At 34.7% G+C, this 21951-nt stretch overlaps 4 protein-coding genes across 5 annotated transcripts; 2 read left to right on the plus strand and 2 right to left on the minus strand.

Moving 5' to 3' along the window:
- Nucleotides 1-4786: 4786 nt before the first annotated feature.
- On the plus strand, nucleotides 4787-9921 carry CID13 (CTC-interacting domain 13). Its single transcript, XM_088211640.1, has 10 exons — nucleotides 4787-5535; nucleotides 5744-5854; nucleotides 5972-6016; nucleotides 6131-6203; nucleotides 6298-6410; nucleotides 6523-6582; nucleotides 6666-6713; nucleotides 6792-6860; nucleotides 9321-9382; nucleotides 9469-9921. Exons 1-10 carry the CDS (start codon nucleotides 4810-4812, stop codon nucleotides 9524-9526), a joined length of 1365 nt encoding a protein of 454 aa, XP_088067766.1. The 5' UTR covers nucleotides 4787-4809; the 3' UTR covers nucleotides 9527-9921.
- A 293-nt stretch (nucleotides 9922-10214) lies between these two features.
- LOC110823154 (RING-H2 zinc finger protein) lies at nucleotides 10215-11597 on the plus strand. The gene has a single exon (XM_022053476.2). The coding sequence runs from the start codon at nucleotides 10395-10397 to the stop codon at nucleotides 11286-11288; it is 894 nt and encodes a 297-aa protein (XP_021909168.1). The 5' UTR covers nucleotides 10215-10394; the 3' UTR covers nucleotides 11289-11597.
- Nucleotides 11598-14609: 3012 nt separating this feature from the next.
- On the minus strand, nucleotides 14610-15910 carry LOC110823155 (Late embryogenesis abundant (LEA) hydroxyproline-rich glycoprotein family). Its single transcript, XM_022053477.2, has one exon. The coding sequence runs from the start codon at nucleotides 15543-15545 to the stop codon at nucleotides 14898-14900; it is 648 nt and encodes a 215-aa protein (XP_021909169.1). The 5' UTR covers nucleotides 15546-15910; the 3' UTR covers nucleotides 14610-14897.
- A 1455-nt stretch (nucleotides 15911-17365) lies between these two features.
- On the minus strand, nucleotides 17366-21845 carry PRR5 (two-component response regulator-like protein). Of its 2 annotated transcripts, none has more exons than XM_022053643.2 (8): nucleotides 21436-21845; nucleotides 20599-20760; nucleotides 20368-20498; nucleotides 19952-20107; nucleotides 19232-19403; nucleotides 18833-19148; nucleotides 17911-18679; nucleotides 17366-17794 (listed from the first exon to the last, which is right to left on the minus strand). In XM_022053643.2, the coding sequence occupies exons 1-8, from the start codon at nucleotides 21659-21661 to the stop codon at nucleotides 17663-17665; spliced, it is 2064 nt and encodes a 687-aa protein (XP_021909335.2). In that variant the 5' UTR covers nucleotides 21662-21845; the 3' UTR covers nucleotides 17366-17662. The 2 variants fall into 2 exon arrangements, with proteins under 2 accessions (XP_021909335.2, XP_088067765.1); XM_088211639.1 differs by having other exon boundaries at nucleotides 18833-19145; nucleotides 21436-21843.
- Between the last annotated feature and the right edge of the window lie 106 nt (nucleotides 21846-21951).

Genomic DNA, 21951 nt, shown 5'->3' on the forward strand with positions numbered 1-21951 from the left:
GTTTTGAACATATTTGTATAGATATAAAAAAATAAAATTAATAATTAAAAAATAAGATATAAATATACATAAAAAATTATAAATTTTAAATGGGTACGAACTAAATATAAATTTAATAATATATTTATTTTACATTTATTATATATAATTAATAAATTTTTAATTTAAATTAATTAAAATTTAACAAAAATTTTAGATATAATATTATTTATATTTATTATTTAATTACTTATTTAAATATTATATACATATATAATATTAGTTATGCCCATGTCTAACTATAAGCGAGTCTCATTTATTTTCACACGCGCGATATTCAATAAAACACGCTACGGTTGTGTATGGTTCTGACGTGGCTTATTTTCAGGAGAGGAAAAAGATAATTATGAAACAAAAAACTGATGTTTGTCACCGCAGCGGATAATGACAGCTTTAGTAAGGCTAAAAACTGGAAACCAAATGCGATCGTCCACGTGTCAGGCCTACATGACAGGTGCGGTACAGTAGCATTTCTACCTGCGGAGATTCCTTCATCATTAGTGGATTAAATAATTTTTATTATTTTATTGTGGGTTCAGGAATGTGTTTAAAATTTTTAAATATTATATTAATTAATTAAATTAATATGTACCTTTTTTTTGTTTTTATAGCTTTTCTAACGTTATTTATTTTTTTCTTTATTTTTTAATGTCAAATGACGCATTTTTTTTGTTTTAATTTTAATTTTTTTTAATTTACATTACTTTTTTATAATTAAAAAAGAGACAATATAATATTTTAATTGAATTTTTATTTACATATAATGAAGATCAAGTTTTCTTTGTATTTTAATTTTACATATTTAACATGCAATATAAATGATACAAACATTTAAATAAAGTTAACATAATGTATTATGATTTCATATTCTGCTTAATTTAAAAATTTTTATAAAATTTTTTCTAACAAGTAAAAATATAAATACACCTATATAAAATTTAAGATATAAGTAACGTTTATTTAAAATTTTATTAAATACATGTAACGTTCCGATTTTTTTTTTTAACATCAGCGACATTACATCAATCATATTAGCATACGTAGCATAACATGTATTATCTCATAAATAAATTCAGTCATACGCATAGAAATGTTTAAATCAAGTCATTCAATTTCTAAAGTTTTTCCATAGCATATCCATCATTATAATAGCTTAGAATTCACAATTTCTCGTTTCAAATTGAGTTATTTGCTACCAATTATATAATTATTCTATTTTACTAGTCATACTCCTTACTCCGTCTTCTCTATACGCTAGGTTTAAAAGCATAAAGCTTTGGTTCAGTCTCAAATACTACTTCATATATAAGTGATGGTAATGAGTATATGCAAACTCAGTAAAGTAAATTCAAATTACAAACATAGCACGAAAATCCAATTAAATGCCTAATCTCCTAGTCCCCCCTCCCCCCCCCCCCCCCCCCCCCCCCCCCCGGTCAAGCCATTTTTTTTATCCACACTATCCTCTTTTTGCTCATCTACCCCTTACCGTAATTACCACATCTACTCAATGAGAAATTATCAACTCTACCATGTGTAGTCACCACATTAAACCCCCCCTCCCCCCTCCAACATTTCCAACCTACCTGTTCCCTTGACCTTGACCGGGCCACTCACCCACACTGTTACTCCCATATAAAACTCCCCCAACCATCACTAATATTGGCGACCCCTTTTTCTCACCACTTGACCCCCAACTGGCCACTCACACACATCATTACCATTTCCTTCCATCACCAATATCGGTGACTCAACTCATTACTAGTCTGGCAATTTTCAGACATCACTAATATCGGTGACCGACTTACCTTTTTAAGTAACAACAACTAATATCGATGTCCCAATCCTAAGCCAATATCACAACTAACAATATACCATCTCCACAATTATATTCAAGTACCACATATATATGCATATTTAACAAACATACAAGTTAATTCAATTTAACACATTTATAAGTAATCAAGATCTCTATACAATTTTTAAATATACCATGTGCGCGCACGCACACACCTATTATTACTGTTCTCCATCCTACCTTCCCAATCTCTTTCTCTCTCACCCAACAACTCACCTTTATTAACCACTTACAAGCCCGCACTTATTATAAACTATCCCCTACTCTCTATCTCTCCCTTCTCTCACCTCTGCCTCTCTCACCTCACCGCACTTTTCTCTCTATCACCCTCAATCACCCTGTGACCCCCCCCCCCCACGCTTTCATCCAAAACACGTTCCCTGCATTCTGTTCCGCCTCTCTCTCCATTTTGTCTTTATTCTCACGCTAATACCCCCTTCAGACCCTCTTTGTGTCTTAATTCTCCTTCTACAACCCGATTTCAGTATGTTTTTCCTATCTCTCCCATTTATGACTGACTAGAGCACACACATATTCTCTCTTTTCGTCTAATACTTTCATCTCTTATCTTATTCCCTTATGGTAATCATCTAAATTTCACTCTCCTGTACGTACTTTGCATAATAGCTCTTCCTCTCACTTGACTCGCCATTCCCGTACCTATTTACTTATTCTTCCACGGCTTCTGCCACTTTCCTTCACTCACAGTCCTAATCAGACCTTCTAGTAACCAATATCTTTCATTTGCTCTCCTATTCATTTAAGAACCTATCTCCTCCTCTAATTCCCTACACTGTCCCTATGACACCGTAGAAATTCAAATGCTAGATGTCATTTCAATGTTTCCAATGTATGAGTTTACATTATAAATTTACCATTTCTATGTTTGAAATTCAAATTAACCATACCTCCGGTCTCCATCGTCCTCCACACTGCCATAGCTCACTCAGTCATCCTAATTGTCTCCTCCTTCTCCAGCTCCCTCTCATGTCCTCGACCGACTCCTCCTTTCCTCTCTTTTTGTCTCTTCGTTCTTCGGCTCTCTCCCTCTCTCTCTCTCTCTCTCTCTCTCTCTCTCTCTCTCTCTCTCTCTCTCTCGAATCTTCTATCGACAATCTCTTCTCTTCCCTTTATGTTTTCCCTTTGTCCTCTCTTTCTTTCTATTTTATTTTATTTTTTTCATCATATTTATACCCCACTTGCTAATCATCCTAGCCGTCCATTCCTATCTCACAATCTACACCGTTCATTCTCACTCCTCTCCCTCTTTTATACATATATATATATCCTTATTATTATTATTATTGTTATCATTCTTTTTTTTACAACCCAAAAACCAGTTATTACAATATATATATCACTTTAATATATTTATGAAAGTTGATTTTATACATGAATATTATTTTTATTTAAATTTGATTACCGATATGATATCAAGTTAATATAAATATATAGATGATGTCGTGAGACATTTGATGACAATATCTGTGAATTATTTATATATGAATTATATATATTTTTAAAATTTAATCATTAATAAAATATCAAACTAGCATAAATATTCAGGTGATAACATCATATTATATTTAACGATAATTACAGTTAACAGTATATATAATACATGTTATTTAATTGTTGGTAATATAATAATTTATTATAATAAACTGATATGTTTAGATTTTAAAATAATTCATAAAAATAACATACGAACAAAATTGACAATCGTGTAACAATATTCGACACATACATGAAAAATATAGAAATAACTGATAATTAATATACTGTACGAGAGACTTACTAGCAATAAACAAAATATTCTAAAAACTCACATGAATTTTTACTATGAAACAGACAATCGACTAATTAGAAATATATAGAAATGATTAGTAATATTTACATACGTTACACGATAAATATTAATTGAGATTATTTATATGATGTTTAATGTAAGTTAAGATAGTAAAATATTTTAAATAATTTAATGTAAGTAAATTATAATTTTTTTTTTAAATAATAATAATAATTATTATTATTGACATGGTTAAAGTTTATCTGAAATGGGGAGATTATATAAAATCTAGAAGGTAGACGTCACGTTTTTCATTTGGATTATGCATTTTTATCTTCACAATCCCTAGTATTGAATTTACCATATACTTTCCATATAATTTATTTAGAAATTCAAGTATTTTACCAAAAGAGCCTTATTAATTTCTCTTTTTTTTATTTTTTTTTTTTTTGGGGCTACAGACATTTATGATTTTTACAAACACGAACATGCATTTTTGAAATTTACTCCATAATATATATGGCGTGTACACCCATGTGAAAATACCAAATACCCATTTCCATATATTGGATTTAAATATATACAATTATTTCCCATAAATAGTTATAATAACGTTGTTGTGATATATTTTATACATTAAAGTAAATGTAAATTGAAAAATAATTGGAGGGCATTTATGGGAATTTGGAAAAAAAGAGAGATATGATATCATGGGTAATGGGTCTGCCCTTGACAATACTATCATCTTTTGGGACGTTGTGAAGAAGGTCCAAAAAGGTAGAGCACAGTGCAAAACGACGATTCAGAGAAACAACAACTGCATTCTCTCTCTCTCTGTGAGTCTGTGTCCATTCTACAATATCATTATACGTATATTTATACTGTATGATATATAATAATGAATAAGAAAATAAAAGAAAAATTTTCATCCGTTGTGTAATTTTCCTTCTCTCTCAAATTGTAGTCTTTGCTTTTTTATATATTCTCTTTCTGCCTCTCTACATAATATATATTTGTCTCTCTCAGTGTTATACTGGTTGATCTTGAGGTGGGTTTGCTCTTCGCGTCAATGGAACGGGTTTAGATAAGTCGAGGTAAGGTGTTTCTGATCGACTGTGTTATTATGGGTAGTCTTCAAAATTTTCATTTCGTTTTCTTTTTTCGCTTATCAAAAGGGAAGAGGATTATCATCGGATCATTGACGAGAAAAAAAAAAAAATTAAAAGGTTTGACAGAAAAATCTGAAACCGGGACATTTTTGGTGCGAGATTCTGCGTTGATCATGGCGGTCGCTGAGAATGCTGGGGCTAAAATCGGTTCTTCGAGTCAAAATTTGGACAACACTGTAGTGTCATCAGACTCGAAAGCACCACCATCGACTGATCTCGAGAAATCAAAACCCAGGACTGATTCCGTCACCAAGAGTAAAGAATCGAGTTTCCCGACCCAAAACAATGATCAGACTGTGGACCCGAAGTACCAGAACCAGACCACTTTTGCAGTCCACACAAGCAATGGCAAAACTCAAGTGGGTCAGATGGAAAACGGCGGGGTTGATAGCAATGGAGTCAACAGTCAGCAGGTTGTGCCGAGGACTGTTTCGGCTGGTGGGCATGGGCCAAATGTGACGATGAACGCGGAAAATGACAATGGGGGCGAGAGTTTCAAGACCGATATGAATGATTTGGTGGAGATTCTGTCTAAGTTGAATCCTATGGCTGAGGAATTTGTGCCTCCATCTATTGCTCATGGCTCTAATCATGGCTATCTGGCTAATGGGTTCAGCCACACTAACAATTTTCTAGTACCAACTGATTCTGCCAACGCAAACGGGCATACCAGTAGAAGGGTATGGATTTTCCTCTCTATTCATTGATTTTCCCTTTCATGTTTGGCTGATGCGAAAATGTAATAGTGTCCAGTCGTTGAATTTCTCAGACCCAAATAGAGCATGAGCTATCTTCGTTTATTTTGCGATTATTCATGCTTTTAAAATGTATTAGCATTGTATCTTCGTGTTGGGGGTCAGATTTGTTGACGTTCTACTTTCCCTGCAGAGGAGAAATGGCTATGGCCAAGGAAGACGAAGGAGTAACAGTAGAACAAGTATGGCGCAGCGTGACGATGTCATTCGGAGAACTGTATATGTATCTGACATTGATCAGCAGGTAAGGATTCACACAAGTACTTTACTCGTTAGTTTCTGCTCTAATCAGTTTTTCGTGTCTTAAAGGTTTCTTTTGCTGAATGGGAAAATACAAGATTATTGTTTCTCATTGTTGTAGGTTACTGAGGAGCAACTTGCAGGTCTCTTTCTCCATTGCGGCCAGGTAGTCTTTTGTTTTGCTCCCATATATACTTCCCTTCCCCTCCCCCTCCCCAACCCAAACCCAATATATGAGAATTATAACTTGCAGTGATTGTGTTCTTTTGGTGTTGGAAAGGTTGTTGATTGTCGTATATGTGGCGATCCTAACTCTGTTCTCCGCTTTGCCTTCATTGAGTTCACTGATGAAGGTATTATCATAAGCTCAATGTATTGCTGATGCATATATAAATACACATACATATATATATATTCTTTCCGTTTTTACATAAGATATGCTTGCAGAGGGTGCCAGGGCTGCTTTGAACTTGGCTGGGACTATGCTTGGTTATTATCCTGTTAGAGTGCTGCCGTCCAAAACTGCTATTGCACCTGTTAACCCTACCTATTTGCCAAGGGTGCGGCCTACATGACTATGTTAATTTTTAGGCACTGTTTGATCTTATTGAACGTGTAAATTTGCACTTATCACCCTGTGACGGGCTTTCTGATCTTGTTATTGCTCTTCAGTCTGAGGATGAACGTGAGATGTGCTCAAGGACTGTATACTGTACAAATATTGACAAAAAGGTAGTTTTCAATGATATGACCTTAAATTCAAATCTTGAAACAATGGGAGTGTATTCGATCTTGAATTATTTGTCTGATTGTAGGTCACTCAGACAGATGTCAAGCTCTTCTTTGAATCAATTTGCGGGGAGGTTTGTGGATGCAAATTTTAAATCTATGATTCTGGTCTTCCATTTGTTGGTTAAATGAGATCATTGCACTTTCTATAGGTTCATCGCTTGAGGCTGCTTGGGGACTATCATCATGCAACTCGTATCGCTTTTGTCGAGTTCTCATTGGTAATTACTTATATTGATTATTACTTATCTCATGCACGTAAACTTTTCCTTTTCTAGTCAGATTCTTTTTTGTATTAATTTTGCCCTTATCTGCTTAACACCTCAGACTTGCTGAGAGTTGCATTACTTTATAGACTCTAAATTTTTCATTCCTTACATATTTGGATATGTTGAGGGAGAATGTCAACAATGATCTTGGAGAAGAATATGCAAAGTGAAAATAGAATAAATCGGGGAGAGTATCATTGTTGGGGAGAAGGTTTTTTTCTCCTTACATGTTTGGAATTTGTTATGCTGTTTTACGTTTGCATGTACTGTTTTGATTGGTTAATAACACGCAATGCTAATTTTGGAATATCAATGCTGCAAGAATTAGAAAGCAGTTAGTTCTCATTATTGGTATACCTATCTGGTTTACAAGGAAAGCTATTTCATCTATGCTGCAATTAGCTATGTGTTTTTCTTTGATTCATTTCGGAATATTACCCATTTAGTCAAATTGGTTAAAACATCAAGCTGTTAAATGCATCTTAAACCTAGTCGTGGAATCATGAATTAATTTCAATTTTGTTTTACAGAAAGATGATTTGGAGATTTTTACATTAGTTTTTATATCATTTTAGGGACATTGATTCGAAGATTTAATAGACAGTTTTAATCTGCTCCATTTGCATTTTTAACTTACCCACTCATTTCACAACTGGATTAGTGTTCGTCATTTAAAATGCTATACATAGTATTTATTTCGCGTGTCAGCCTATAAACTCTAATTCCTAAAACATGATCTTTTAACTCTAACGTGGTTTAGAACCAAGAGCTTTAGCTCATTTATTGTCTTTGCTTTCCTCTATATTCAGTTTTATTTCTTGTCATATGTAGGAAAATAATTGAATTTGACCAAAAAAAAAACTCTAATGTTGTTTACACGTGTTCAAGGAGTAACTACTTATGTGTCAAATGCAGCAAAATGAAGAGCATAGATTAGATTCTAAATGAAATTAACACTGATCAAAATGTCCAACGATCCATGAAATGTATGTTAAGTTAGAAAACAAGATGGAGAGAAATAATTCTTGATATTTGAGTTCTATGAAATACCTCAACAATGGAAGTAGTTTTTACTTTGCTTCTAGTATATTGTAGCCTTGATGTTTTAGTGGAAGAGAGTTTCAATATTGTGTATCTTGTCCTTAGTTGTTCAATATCTAATTCGGTGGTGATTGCCAAAACTTTTTTGAGTTGCGATCATATGATTTGGAAAGAGTTGAGGTTGTAGCTATCAGATGGTTTCATCTCATATTTTGGTTAAATTATCTATGTATTTTCTTAAATCAACGAATAAGGCCTTTTTGAATAATCGTTGCAGTCTTGCTTACTTTGTTTCATCTTAAGTTATTCCATCAACATACTTTTTCTTCCTTTGCCTTCTGATTTATGTCAAAACTGCATGGCCCCGAATCCTGTTCTTGTCATTATCTGGTAACATTATTTCCTGGGATCTGATGGATTTGCTCCAAGATAAGTGAAAAATCATTTCCTTTATTCAATTATTCAGCCATAATTTATTTATTTATTTTGTTTGTTTGTTTTTCTGGTGTCTTATCAAATATATCAATGATTGTTGCTTTGGATAACCTGTAGGCACAAGTGTACAAATCCACCTTAACAATTATAGTTTAAATGGAACTATCTTCACAAATTTTCTTGGTTTGCGTATTGCCTAATCCTAGAATGAAGTTCCTATAACCTCTCTCCTGGGATTTTGTCTGGATGCAATGATTGAAGCCCAAATTTGTCACAATCTATGTCTAGATGTGCTGTGCATTGGATAAATGAGGATTTGTGTATTATCTGTAGGATGTATAACGTTCTTGTAACAACCATCAAGGCTTTTTCTGTTTTTAAAATTTTTCCTTAGGAGGAATGGTTGGTTTGGTTTAAAACACAGTGCTTTACAAGCAACCTTTTGCATCCTGTCAAGAACCAAAGGACTTTTAGATACTCTGCCTCACTCTATACCACCGGTATTGCTAAAATTATAAGGGAAAAAGTGATCTTTGTCCCTGCATACTCCTGTGAACTTCTGTATTTGTTGTGGTTTAGGTGGGATGGTGCCCACATGTTCAAGTAGTGATGCAACAATCTATCATGAAAATGGAATGGCCTCACATAAATTTTTCATGGGGAAAATCAGGATGTAAATCAGGTTGTTTTCTTGTCCACTGTCAAGCTTTACCTCTTCGAAAACTCAGTCTCCTTGGGTTCCCTTTGCATTTTTTCTCTTTATATGTTTTATATAACGGAGAGGGGCAGACTATCAGTTCTTCCTATCATGTTCCTGGAAACAGCTGTTAAGTTGTAGTGTTTAATTTTTCTTGCTATTCTGATCTGGCAAAGACTTGGGTTTATTTTACCAAAGAGTTTTGGTGCAATGATCTCATAGAGCATTTTCACTTGCAGGCTGACAGTGCAATTGCAGCTCTGAATTGTAGTGGTGCTGTCTTGGGATCGCTCCCGATCAGGTTGTTGATTTCGTCTGGGTTTAATTCAGTTCATACATATTTCACCTATTCTCTCATCTGACTGTAATATCCTTGTAAATACGCAGGGTAAGCCCATCCAAGACACCAGTTCGGCCCCGTACTCCTCGTCCTCATTTGCAGTGACAAGTCAGCTCTGTTGCAGTTTCTGGACTTACTAGCTGGGAATATATATTTAAAGTTACATTATACATAGATAGACACAGAAGAACATTTTAGGTACTTGTGGCTTTTATCATGATTTTGTCGAAGCTGTCTCACCCGAGCCCGGTATCTTTGGTTACCCTATGTTATAGGAGGATAGGTCCTTTTTCGAAGTATGGTTTCTTTTACTAGCATTATACGGATGGATGGGACTTAGAGGACATGAATGGCTTAATTTCTCATGTTGCAAAATCCTTGTGTCATTTTTGGGATGATGATGATTCTCCCAAATTCGACCAGTCTTTGTTTTTCAGTGTATGTATCTGACAACTCCAGATTGTTAAATAGGTCATTTAACAAGTCTGTTTTTCCCTTCAGCATATTTACATTCTTGCAAAATTTAGATGCTTTTTAGGCTGGGATATTTTTTGTTGAATCCTCAACAGAAACTAAAATATGTACTGATGATAATTTAATTTATTCAAATTTGTTTGACAAAGTCCATAATCTCTAAGCCCAGTATCTATATATATATAAGAAATTAATATTGGGATTTGACCATAAGCCTAGTTTGCAGTCCAAGACAAGAAAAGTAGGCTTTAGTCCCTTCAGAGAGATGGTGGGTAGGGTCGGGTCAATCTGATCCGGGTGAGGCTCCATATAATTCGCCGAATCCGTAACAGAGAAGAAAGCCATTAATTTCCCACCTCTAGTTTTTCACAATCCTCATCCTTCCAGCCCTGTCTCTGAATCCCAATAATGGAGATCAACCCTGCAATCTTCTCGCCTATCAGTGAAAGTCCTGATAATTGCAGAGATAGTAGCGGCAGTGCGTGTTATTATCTTTAATATGTCTCCGCCGCAGCCCATTCACAACCCACAATCACATACGTTTCTTCCTCCTCGCAAGCCTACAACTCTTTCTGATCTCATCCTCTCCGCCGTCTCGCTCCTCTTCGTCTTCTCTTCCAAATCCTCATCGACTGGTTGCAGCAGAACTCACTTCCCCAAATCCCCGTTTCCCCCACTTCAGTACAATCCGCGGAGATTCCTCAGAGTCCTGTCCATGTCGCAGCAGCCCGCCACGGTAAATCCTCGCTGCCGTCACCGATTTGCCAACCCTCAATCCCTCTCCGACTGGCTCAAGCCTCGGCTACCCTCTGACTCGTTTGCTTCATGGGGCGTCAAACCCGGCACCAAGAACGTCCACAATCTTTGGCTCGAGCTCTCCCAAGGAGAGGTTTCTCTCGCCGACTCCCACCCTCCGATTCGCACCGTCAATGTCGTTTCTGTACGGATTATCGGCAAGGACAATCGGGTACTCGTGGAATCTCACCAGGAATTATCCGATGGTAGTGTCAGGTACCGGTCTCGACCCTTGTCGGAGAAAATGAAGCCCGATGAGATCCCAGAAGAGGCTGCTTTCAGGGCGGTTAAGGAAGAGCTTGGCTCCGTGTTGAAAGCTTCAGTTGGTGACGATGATATCCGCGGCGTTGTGAGGATTGTGCCGGGTTCTTATTACTGCAGGATTGAGGAGAGAAATTCGGTGTCGTATCCGGGATTGCCGGCGCGGTATGTGCTGCATTCTATAGATGCTAGCGTGGATGGGTTGCCGGAAGAGGAGTTTTGCACGGAAGAGGAAGAGGAGTATATGGAATCAGAGGAAACAAAGGCTGCGGATAAAGCAATATCAGTAAAGAGACATCACTGGAAATGGGTAAATTCTGATTCAATTCAATCTTGATTTTATCTAAATTTGTGTTTGATCAATTTTGGGTAGGATTTTTATTGAGGAGATGCCAATGTTTTTGGTTGAGCGGCTGAAGAATCATATACTGATTATAATACAGGAACATATTGATTATAGAAGATATTGATTCACTTATGCCATGCTTGATTGTGTCTTAATTTCAATTTCTTTAGTACTAGTAGCCATGGCTGGAACCTTCAAGATTATCTACGCTGGGATTGTAATAGTTGCATGGACAATTAATAGAATATAAATGAGCTTGAAATAGAGAATATAAAGCTACTTGAATAGCATTTCATGTCATGATCTTGAGTATTAAGTTCCTCCCCCCATTTACATATGTTTTGATTGCGGTGAATGATAGAATTTTAATGTATGATACTCTGCGGTTGTGTTGATTGCGGTGAATGATAGAATTTTAATGTATGATACTCTGCGGTTGTGAAAAAATCATGTTTGTTTCAACTTTCAATGTTAGCAAACGGTAACTAATCAAAAAATTTAAAATGAATTTTAAAACTACCGAATTAGTATTATGTGACCGATATATTATTTTCTCTCTTTATATCTTCATATAATATACTTAATTCTATTTTTATTATTACAAATTAATATTTATTTTATTAAATATAAAAATTTAATTTAATTATGTATAATAATTATTTATTTAAATACAAATATAATTATATTGGTAAATAATTTTTTTTATTACATACTTTTCATATATAATTTACTATTATATATAATAGGTAGGAGTAAATTAGTAATTTAGCTGAAAATACAACCGTACTATTTTATTATCCAAACAAAAATATGTTATTAATATACATTAATATATAATCATCCAAACATAAATTTTTTTTAACATTCTTATCATGTATCATTGTCATTCAATTACTGTCATTGTCATATATTAATTAACAATTATTAAAATTTATCTAAACAGAATGTTAGTCTTCTGGTTTATTTTAGGGTTTAAGGTGATTGTGATCCTTGATCTTTGATCAAATCATGAAAATTGGGTAACCTTGATTTATCTTTCTATAGTGGGAAAATGTTTGTAATTAGATTGACATGTGAATCTTCTATTTTGTAATTTGATGTTACAATATCACTAAATGAGTTCTAACATGATTCGATTTTTGCCTTTTTGTAGTCTTACTAAGATTAGAACCCGAGAAGAACCTACGGCTTGAAACCGAGCTGAACTCGATAGTGCTAACTGGCTAAGGTCTATTGGCGATCGAGTTCAATCCGTTTTAGTAATTTTTTATAAGATTTCTATTATTTATATAAGAAAATAATAATTTTGCAAACCGGTTGACAGAGAAATTACATAAAATATTGATTCACTTATGTTTTTTTTTACTTAAAAATGTAATATAAAATTTAAATCACTTATTTACTAAAAACTTTTTAATTTAAAAGAGTGATATAAAACTTAATAAAATGAATTTTAAAAAAGTTTGAAATTTAAACACAAAATCTAATGTAATTTTATGGAATCTTAACTAACATAATTATAAAAAGGTTATTAAAAAGGACTTCTTCCATGTCCCTACGTCTAACATTTTTGCTTTGTTTGGATGAATTTTATAGTGGGTAATTAATGTATGATAATGACATAAAATAATAATAATAAAATTATATAATTTTTGAGAAAATTATATATTAATGTATGATAATAATAATTATTTTATTTGAATTGATAGAATAATATAGTTGTACATTCAGTCAATAATTTATTTCTATTTTATTATATATAATATTAAATAAAAAAAATAAAATATAAAAATAATTTAATAAAAAAATTATTTAAAAATATAATTAAATTTATATTTAAATAAATAATTATTATATTTAATAATATATAGTTATTATTTATATATTAAAAATAAATACTTAAAATTATATATTATTATATTAAATTTAAAAAATAAAAAATAAAAAAATGTTTCAAATAATTATTTAGCATGAACTAATTTTTAAAATATATTTATTTATTACTCAAACAATTAAAAGAAATGAATTTTTTTTTGGCTAAAACAAAAATTGATAAAATTTAACGAAAGTATATTTGAAATAAAAATATGAGTCTAACAAAAATTATTAAATTAATAATTTTAAAAATTTATTTTTGAATATTACGAAACACTCTCAAATAATCATACTATCAAAAAATAAATAATATTTTATTATCTTAACTATATATCTTATATTAATTAATCATCATAAAATACCACCGTACAAATAAATTATTTATATTTAATTAATATTAATCGTAATATAAATGCCATTTAATTAACTTATAAGGACAACGTGCTTTATGTGGGTGACATGACTATGAAAAGAGTAGGCTAATGATTATTAAAGTTTATTGCACCTTATAAAGTTTAGCTTTTTTGGTTTATAATTGTATTATAACTAAATAGTACATATATATATATATATATACACACACCTGATTTTTATAAAAGAGTAATATTTAATCATCATACCCAGATTTATAAATCATATTTTTTTAGGGTTACCCTAATGTAATATTACTTGTAAAACATGAACCTGAATACAAACACAACTCAAACTCATATACGGTTTATTTTATGAAAATTATTTACTATTCTATTGAATCCATTAGCTACAAGCTGAAAATAATATAAAATTTAATTTCAATTAATGTGGGTGTAAATAATTTCATATTATACATGAAATTTCATATTATTGGGAATATTCAACATTAAATCCGCCAATTTTGCTGCTGAGGGAGCAACTCCATTTTTTTAACCTTGAATCGATCAAAATATATATGCGGAATTTCTTACTTTTCGTGAGAGATTCGATCTTGTAACCTAACCGGTGGTACGTGACTGACCGATGTTATACACCATTGTTTAACTACTGTAATTCTTTTCCTGGTACCAGGTCACATGTATGTATAGGAAGGACCAACTGGGTATTGGCAATCCGAAGCAAGTTTTCAAAGAAATATGCAGTTAAGCATAAACAGTAAACTGGGAAGATCATTAGAGGAAAAGAGAGAAAGATTCAAGATTCATAATGTGATTATTAAAGAAATGAGGGATTTACATGAAAAATTTTTGATGGTTCCTCTGTGATTATCAAGTTTCAAGTTTTATTTAAAATAAAATTTACATATATTATAATACATGTACTTTAAAGAGAAAGGAAAAAACTTTTACTCACTTTTGCTCCTGATCAGAAAAACCAAAAAACTTAAAAGCTGAAAAGAAACCATTGAGATTATTCGTATTAATTTCACACACATATATGTATATATATATATATATATATATATGATATATACTTATGTGTAAATTATATGTATGGGTCAAAATATTCTAGTTACAAATCAAGACACCCAAACCTTTAAAAAAGACATCAACTTTAACCGCACCAGATTAAACAGAATCAAACAGATAATGATACAATATAACACATATACCATTACAAATATGCAGGTATATACCAATCAAGCTTCAACCAATCAATAGCCTTTTTTTTTCTTCTTCGATTTCTTGGTTTGGAGTAGTGACAGAGAAGCTAAGCTGCTGCTGATAAGGATAAGTTAGTGAAATCAAAAACTCAAATACTAGTGGAGCAGTGAGTTGCTTGTCTCGAGCTGAGTGGACCAGAGATCGGAGGAGCCGGTTCAAGAACCACCACGGCAACACAGTTTACATTAAACAGGTACCGGCCGGAAACCCAAGTCCCAACTTTCCACCGGAGCTTACCGTTGACCTTGAGATTAAGAGTAAGTTTCCCGGCGGTCTGATCCCGACCCACCTCGTAGCCAAACGAGGGAGCCACCGGGAGGCCTGTGCCGACGAGTGACGCAGTTAACAAGTTGGTATCTTCATGGTCTTGGTAGAAAGGAGGAAGCGAGGTCTCGACGGTGATCTGCTGACCTTTGTAAGCGGCGTAAGCTTGGAGCTGGTCGTAGTAAACACCCACTTTTTTGTTAGGGTTTTTGGATAGGAGAGTGAGTTGGATGGAGGAGTTGAGAAGGTGGGAAGGGGAGGAGATGAGATTGAGTTGGTATATGTCGAGTTGTTTGAGTGAGAACTGGGGTTTTGCAGGGTGGAGGATGAGCCAGAGGAGGAGGATGAGTAAGAGGAGGAGGGAAAGAGATGAGGAGAAAGCAAAGAAGAGCTTCTTGTAACGCTTGTTAATGGTGATAAGTCCTTGTTTGTCAGCACAGTGTTTGGGAGACGGTGTGAAGATTTGAGACATTTGCAGAGATTTGATGAGGAAGAAGGAAGTTCAGAATGGTAAGGAAGATGGAGTGAGGTGAGGGAGTTATAAAGGGGATGGGAAGTGGAAGGAAAGCCGAGAATAATAATTGTTTTTCTCTCTGCAACATGCTTTTGACTGGCTGCTGGTGGGAGATGATCATGGAGTAGCCTTTAAATCAAGGGTGAATAGAGTGATTGAAAGTGAATCTCAGTCGTTGGATGAGTAGACCATGCTCCACATTTCAGCCATCTGATGAGCTTATCAGGGTTGTCTCAAAGGTGGGTGTTGTTTGCATTTGTGAATGTGAATTGCTAATGAAGCGTATGTATATGTATATGAAGTTAGTCTCATGTACGTAAAAGTAGTCAATAATTCATGGGTCCCAAATTTACTCTTTCAGGTTTCTGAATCATAATCAATCTCTGCATGTCCCCTGTGCTAATCCTACAACTCATGCAACACATATTATTATAACAAATACATACATACATACATACATACATATGTATAGGTGTGTATATGTGTTGTGTATTATTGGTTTAGGTTTTTAATTGGAAAAGAGAAGAAAGTGATAAATACCCAACACCATGATTTATAAAGGAGATGCAGGGGATATCTTTCTTATCCAGAATCAGAGGTTGAAGTCCCTTTTTACAATAATTCAAAGGCTTATTCAATTTGAGAAAAATAAGAAATCATGCATAAGCTCATAATATATTTAATTCGAAACTCACAATATCTTAAAATTACTTAGTTTGTTGATTATTAGTATTAATTTATAATGGTGTTAGGAAATTATTGGTATGCTTGATTAATTGGGTTGATTAAGTGTGCACGAACAAAAGAGAGTTGAAAAAAGGTAAGGCACAGAGAATCTGTAAATTGGCTTTTTTGGAAGCGCCGGGAAAGCATTTCCCACTGATTTTATATTGGCCTCATGCGTCTTATGTTTTTCTCCTTTTCTTCTAACTTAAGGAAAAACGTGTACATGATAACTCACGTGAGCCCTTCTATCCCAGCCGTGTGATCAGACTCTTGATGGGTCTTGATCATTTGATGTTTGCCATGTGGACAGATGAATTGCTGGTAGTGTTATATACGATGAGGAACCTTCTGGTTGATAAAACTATGGGGACCCTCTTGATCAGGATATTATATATTACAATTACAATATTGGTGGCATAATTGACGTTTGAAAAACAGGGGAAAGGAGTTTAGGTTCTGCCTTTTGAATTGAATTTAAATTTTTTATTTGGGTTATTGAGGCCTTCAATTTCAATCCCAGGGAAGGAAAGCCACTGGGATGACCCCATGAGCTTAATGATTTCTCATCTGATCAGCTTTAAAGTTTACTTTTGATTTGAACATGAGAGAAAAGATTATCTGCTTTTTAATTTCATTGATTGCTTGTTTTTTTAATCAATTGCTAATTGAATAATGGAGTTGATGACAGTGGTTCTGATTTCTTGGAAGATGGAGTTACAGCATCTGTAGATAAAAAGGGTTTTTCATCAGACTCTGATTTCTTCACTGCAAGATTATGATTTATAATAGGTGGCAGCGTTCTGTCAATCATATTTGTTTTCAAGTCTTTGGAATTTTTCTACATTCACTCGCTATCAGATGATTCTGCTAATGAACACCAAAACCACATTGAAAATCTAAACCATGTTCTTAAACTTCCAAATTACCTATTAAACCCAAGAAGAAGCTTCATAGAAGGTAAAATTAAAATAATTTCGGAGCAATCCGCCTAAAGACAAATTCCTTTGTCATACTTTGGCTGGCTATATACCCGGTTTTTATGTTGCTCAATATTAGAATAAACAAATTTACATGTTAACAAGCAAAAAGAATAATCAGGCAATCGAGTCATGTAAAAATACATATAGCATAACTAGCATGTTATAGCGATATTTTACAATACCTAAATGGTAATTCCCTTATGAATATCGAGAAACAAGTCGGGTTTGTAGGTTGTGTTAGAGAAAAGCATTTACCAACTTTGATCCAACTCTGCTTCATTGCTTCTGAATCTGGAGAAAACGAGGCTGGAGTGATCCAACTCATTGTTCTGTAGGTTCTTTTCATTCTATTTTCGTAAAATGGAGTAGCTAGCCACTAGATGAATTGCCATAGTGATTTTCTGCTGTTGAAGGTGCATGTTCCGGGTGCACTTGTCGAACAAATTGTCCTTTTACTCTAGGTCGCTGCTCAGCAAGCTTTTTCCTACTTTCGTACCGAACCTGTGAATCAAAATTCACAAAAAAAGCTTGTCACTTTGCATGCTAATTTCCAAACAGACAGTAGAGTTACAGTTTATCACACGGGATTTTACTTGCTATGGTCATTAGCAATTTACCTTTTTCTCAAAGCATCTATCTTTTCGCTTTAGACGAAACTTGGTAAGAGCTGCTTCCCTTTGGAGGGAGCGTTGTGAGTTTCTCGTGGGAGAGAAATAACTGTCTTCGTTCTTGCTCTCTGGACCTTCTCTGATAAGGGAAACCTGATCAACATTGACATTACTTCCACATGCACTGGCATAGCCGTTAAGATGGCTTATGGCACCGTTGCAGAAACTGCTAGTTCCACTCTGAACCGTGGCGGGAGAAATATGTCCTCGATCCTCCAAAGATTCCAATTTGTTGTACATAAATTGGTTGGCTGAATTTACATTTTGACCCATTCCATCATACAAATACATCTGTTCACATTTACTGTTTCCAAAACCAGGCCAACAAAATGTATTTGCTCGAGAGGTGAGTTCTGGCTGGCTGGCTGAACTAGGGCTCAGTGTTGGTGACGGAGTTGATTGTCTTCCAAATATTGGAGGAATCCCAGAACCATAGCCTGTGTTTGGACTATTAACTTTGATGCTTTTTACAGGAATGGGGACAGGAAAAACTCTCTGTTGAGGCCATGAAGTTGTGGCATGTTCAGATTGTTTAGATTGACAATCAGATTGCCAAATAGTCAGAGAGGTTCGGGTACTTGGTGGACCAGGAGCATTGCAATTAAACCCACCAACAAGATCAGATAAATTCTTCTCATAAATATTTCCCGATTCTTTCCTTTGATTAGAAACACTTGGCGAAGTAGAAGACTCGGGCTGTTTGACTCTGCTAGCATACCTGCATTAAGGATCCTTTCATGGATTAGCAATAATCCAGTAATGTTAAAATTCCATTGACAAGTTCCATGGATTGCAACTCTTCTTTTTATTCCTATCATGTAGCTTCTAAAGAGTAGCTTTGCTCAATTATAGACTAGAAAGAGAATCTAACCTTGTGAAAGCCGAGGCATTGGAATGCCAAAGGATAGGCTTTTCCCCGGAGATTTGATCCTCAGAGCCACTTGGATGAGATCTTCTCAAGGAGAGATCCAAAAGGTGTGGCAACTCAAACTTGTTCATGCCATTATTTGAAGAAGATTTGTGAGTACTAAATTGCCCCATGAAGTCAATGGCTTCTTTTGAGGAGCTGGCGAAGCCATTACAAGCCTCATGTTTGCTGTTAGCATCCCTCCCTTGACTTTCTGGCCCAACATCTTCATTTGCAGATGCTTTAATCACTTCCTCGCAGGCACCAGCCAACGACCCTACTTCAATTAAAGCATAAAGTTGAATGCTTTTATATTGAAAGATAGAGAATATGATACTATACTAGCAATCTGAAATAAGCTACCTCCAGCCTCATTCTCATTTACAGGCAGTGTTGTGCAGAAATCAGGATAATCTTTCTGCTGCTGCATTTCTGTATCGTTTGGTAAAGATTTACTCCAATTCAGCCGTGAAAATTCCTGCATATTGTCTGTGTTCTCACCCTCAGCTTCCGCATCTGGTTTCGTACAAGAACTCTGCAAGAGACAGCAAACATGCAGTCTCTAGATAAAACTTCATGTAGCCAATCTAAACTGAAAGGAAGTTCCTGCTAATCAATGAGCCACCTCATAAATTCTAATCAATGAGCCACCTCATAAATTCATACATACATGCCCTGGAGATCACACACATTTTCCCGTAACTGTTGTGGTATATCCCATACAAAATGTACATACTTGCGAGGCCATCAGCTCAATTTAATAAACCAATATTACATTATTTAAAAAGTTTCATGAACAGAAGAATTAAAAGTCTTTGATCAACTGTGAATTCCATATGTAAGTCATTCAAACAGACAAGTCCATCATAAATAACTTCTCAACGCGTTCAATTTACGATAGTAATTCCTTTCCTTTTTATTTTCCACGAATATAACTATAAATCAAGCCCCAACATAGCAAGCTGGAATTAGATACATAAAACTGCAATTTACAAGCGAGAGGCTTTACAGATATTGGAAAACTGCAAATCCGAAACCTAGATACCTTTATTCACTCCTTATATAAATTAAAATTAAACTCACCTGAGCATCACTCCCTTTCTCAATTTGCTCCTTGTTTCTCTGAATACAAGCCAAGAACCCACTTGACTGATTACTTGCAGCATTATTTTCAGAAGTAGCTTCTAGCTTTTCCTGTCCAACGCTCTCATCTTGGGGGCCACTTCCACCAACTATTGACTGATGAAAATTTTAGAAAACACAGTTAATGGACAGCTATGATCTGCAACGGACAGAGAGCTTTTTCAAACAGAGAGACAGACAGGGAGTGGAACTATACATATGCATCTTCTTCATAAATTTCTTAGCTTCCTTCTCCATATGACTTACCAAGATGCATATATACACGCAAATAGGCACACAATAAACATGAAAAAGCTTTTTGTACATATACATACAGATACAGAGTGAGATAGATTAGGAAGTGTAACTAGACATACAGCTTGTCTTCTCCAAACATGCTGCCATAAATTTCTCAGCTCATTTCTCCTTATAGGCTTAACAAGATAATCAGCGGCACCTCTCAACATGCATTTATATACTGTACTAACTGAATCCTGTGAGGACATCACTGCAAATTTACAACAGGAAGAAAAACAATTAGGTTATCCTAGGAAGGAAGATCAAGTTTAGTAAAATAAACGTGGAAATCATGATTCCCCATGTCATACTTATAACAGGAATGCTTTTGCAAATCTCGTGCTCCATAATTAGCGAAAGAAGGGCGTATCCGGATATTGATGGCAAATCAACTTCTGTCAGTATAAGATCTACATTATGAGGTCTTCCCTTCAGCATCTCCCATGCCTTCAAGCCATCAGGCACAGCAGCAACTGCTCAAACAGCACAAAAGTACCTTATCAGCTTTCGAATGAAATTCGTTAAATTTCAGCCTCAGGAGCAAGCAATAGACATAATTACATAAGGTAAAAACGGTATGCTTTTGCAATTTTTAAAAGACAGCTTAATCATTCAAATTTAGATTTTAATTACAAAAGGTAAAAAGGGTCTGCTTTTTATATAAGGTATTTAACCAGTTGATGATCCACAAGACAGAAGGAAATGCAAACTGGAAAAGAAAAAAGAAAGGAAATCAAACCAAATTCTGAACATCACACAACTAACCCAACAAAGGAAATGAGCAGAAAATAGAAAAGAGACCATAATTTACTATTCGTCAAATTTTTAACCTCTAAAATCAAACTCCTATGAAATCCAAGAAAGACACAAACTTTTTTTTTTATACAACCAAGAAAGACAGAAACTTGAGACTCAGAAACTTCTGCAACCAAACAAGACTCTTCTATTCTCCAACCAACTGAATTACCAAATACACATAAATCATAAACGATATGAAACAATTACGAAGAACCCATTTCTTCAGACGAAAAACCCGGAGAGGTAAGGATCGTGATAAGCTAAACAAAGCCCAGGCAAACCCCTATGTCGAGCAATTCTATAATCGAAGGAAAAGGGGAATGAATTGCAGTAAATCGAGACATACTGACCTCTGTAACTGCATTTTCTAAGCAGAGCAGCAATTATTTGTCTGGTGGAATCATCAGCTTCAACGAGCAATACCCTCAGTACCATCCTGGGCAAGAATTTCTCCCACTTCACCAATCCGTCCTTCTTGCTCTTCCGTTCTCCGCCGCCGTTCTCCACCGCCTTCTCCTCTCTCTTGCTGCCAAACTTCACCTCCACCTCCTCACTGCTCACCACCACCTCACCCATCTCGCTCAGCTGACTCTCTCTGCACCACTAAACCCAAGAACAATCAATAATAAAATTTGTTAATTTTTTTTGTGTGCTTAACTTGCTTTTTGTTTCCCTGAAAAGCAAAGCTGGAGAAAAAAGCAAAAAAATCTTTCACTCAGCCATCCTCCGCTCAAACCTAAACCGGTCTACCTCATCAAAATAAAAATATCTAAAAAGGCCATTCCGGATTAATCCGACGGCTCAGCACCCGAGTTAACTTCAAACCGACTCTGATCCAACGGTAAGAAATATCTGAAGCTACAGAG

Source organism: Carica papaya, chromosome 9 (genome assembly GCF_054855325.1).
Source record: "Carica papaya isolate Zhongbai chromosome 9, ASM5485532v1, whole genome shotgun sequence".
NCBI classification, from domain to species: Eukaryota; Viridiplantae; Streptophyta; class Magnoliopsida; order Brassicales; family Caricaceae; genus Carica; species Carica papaya.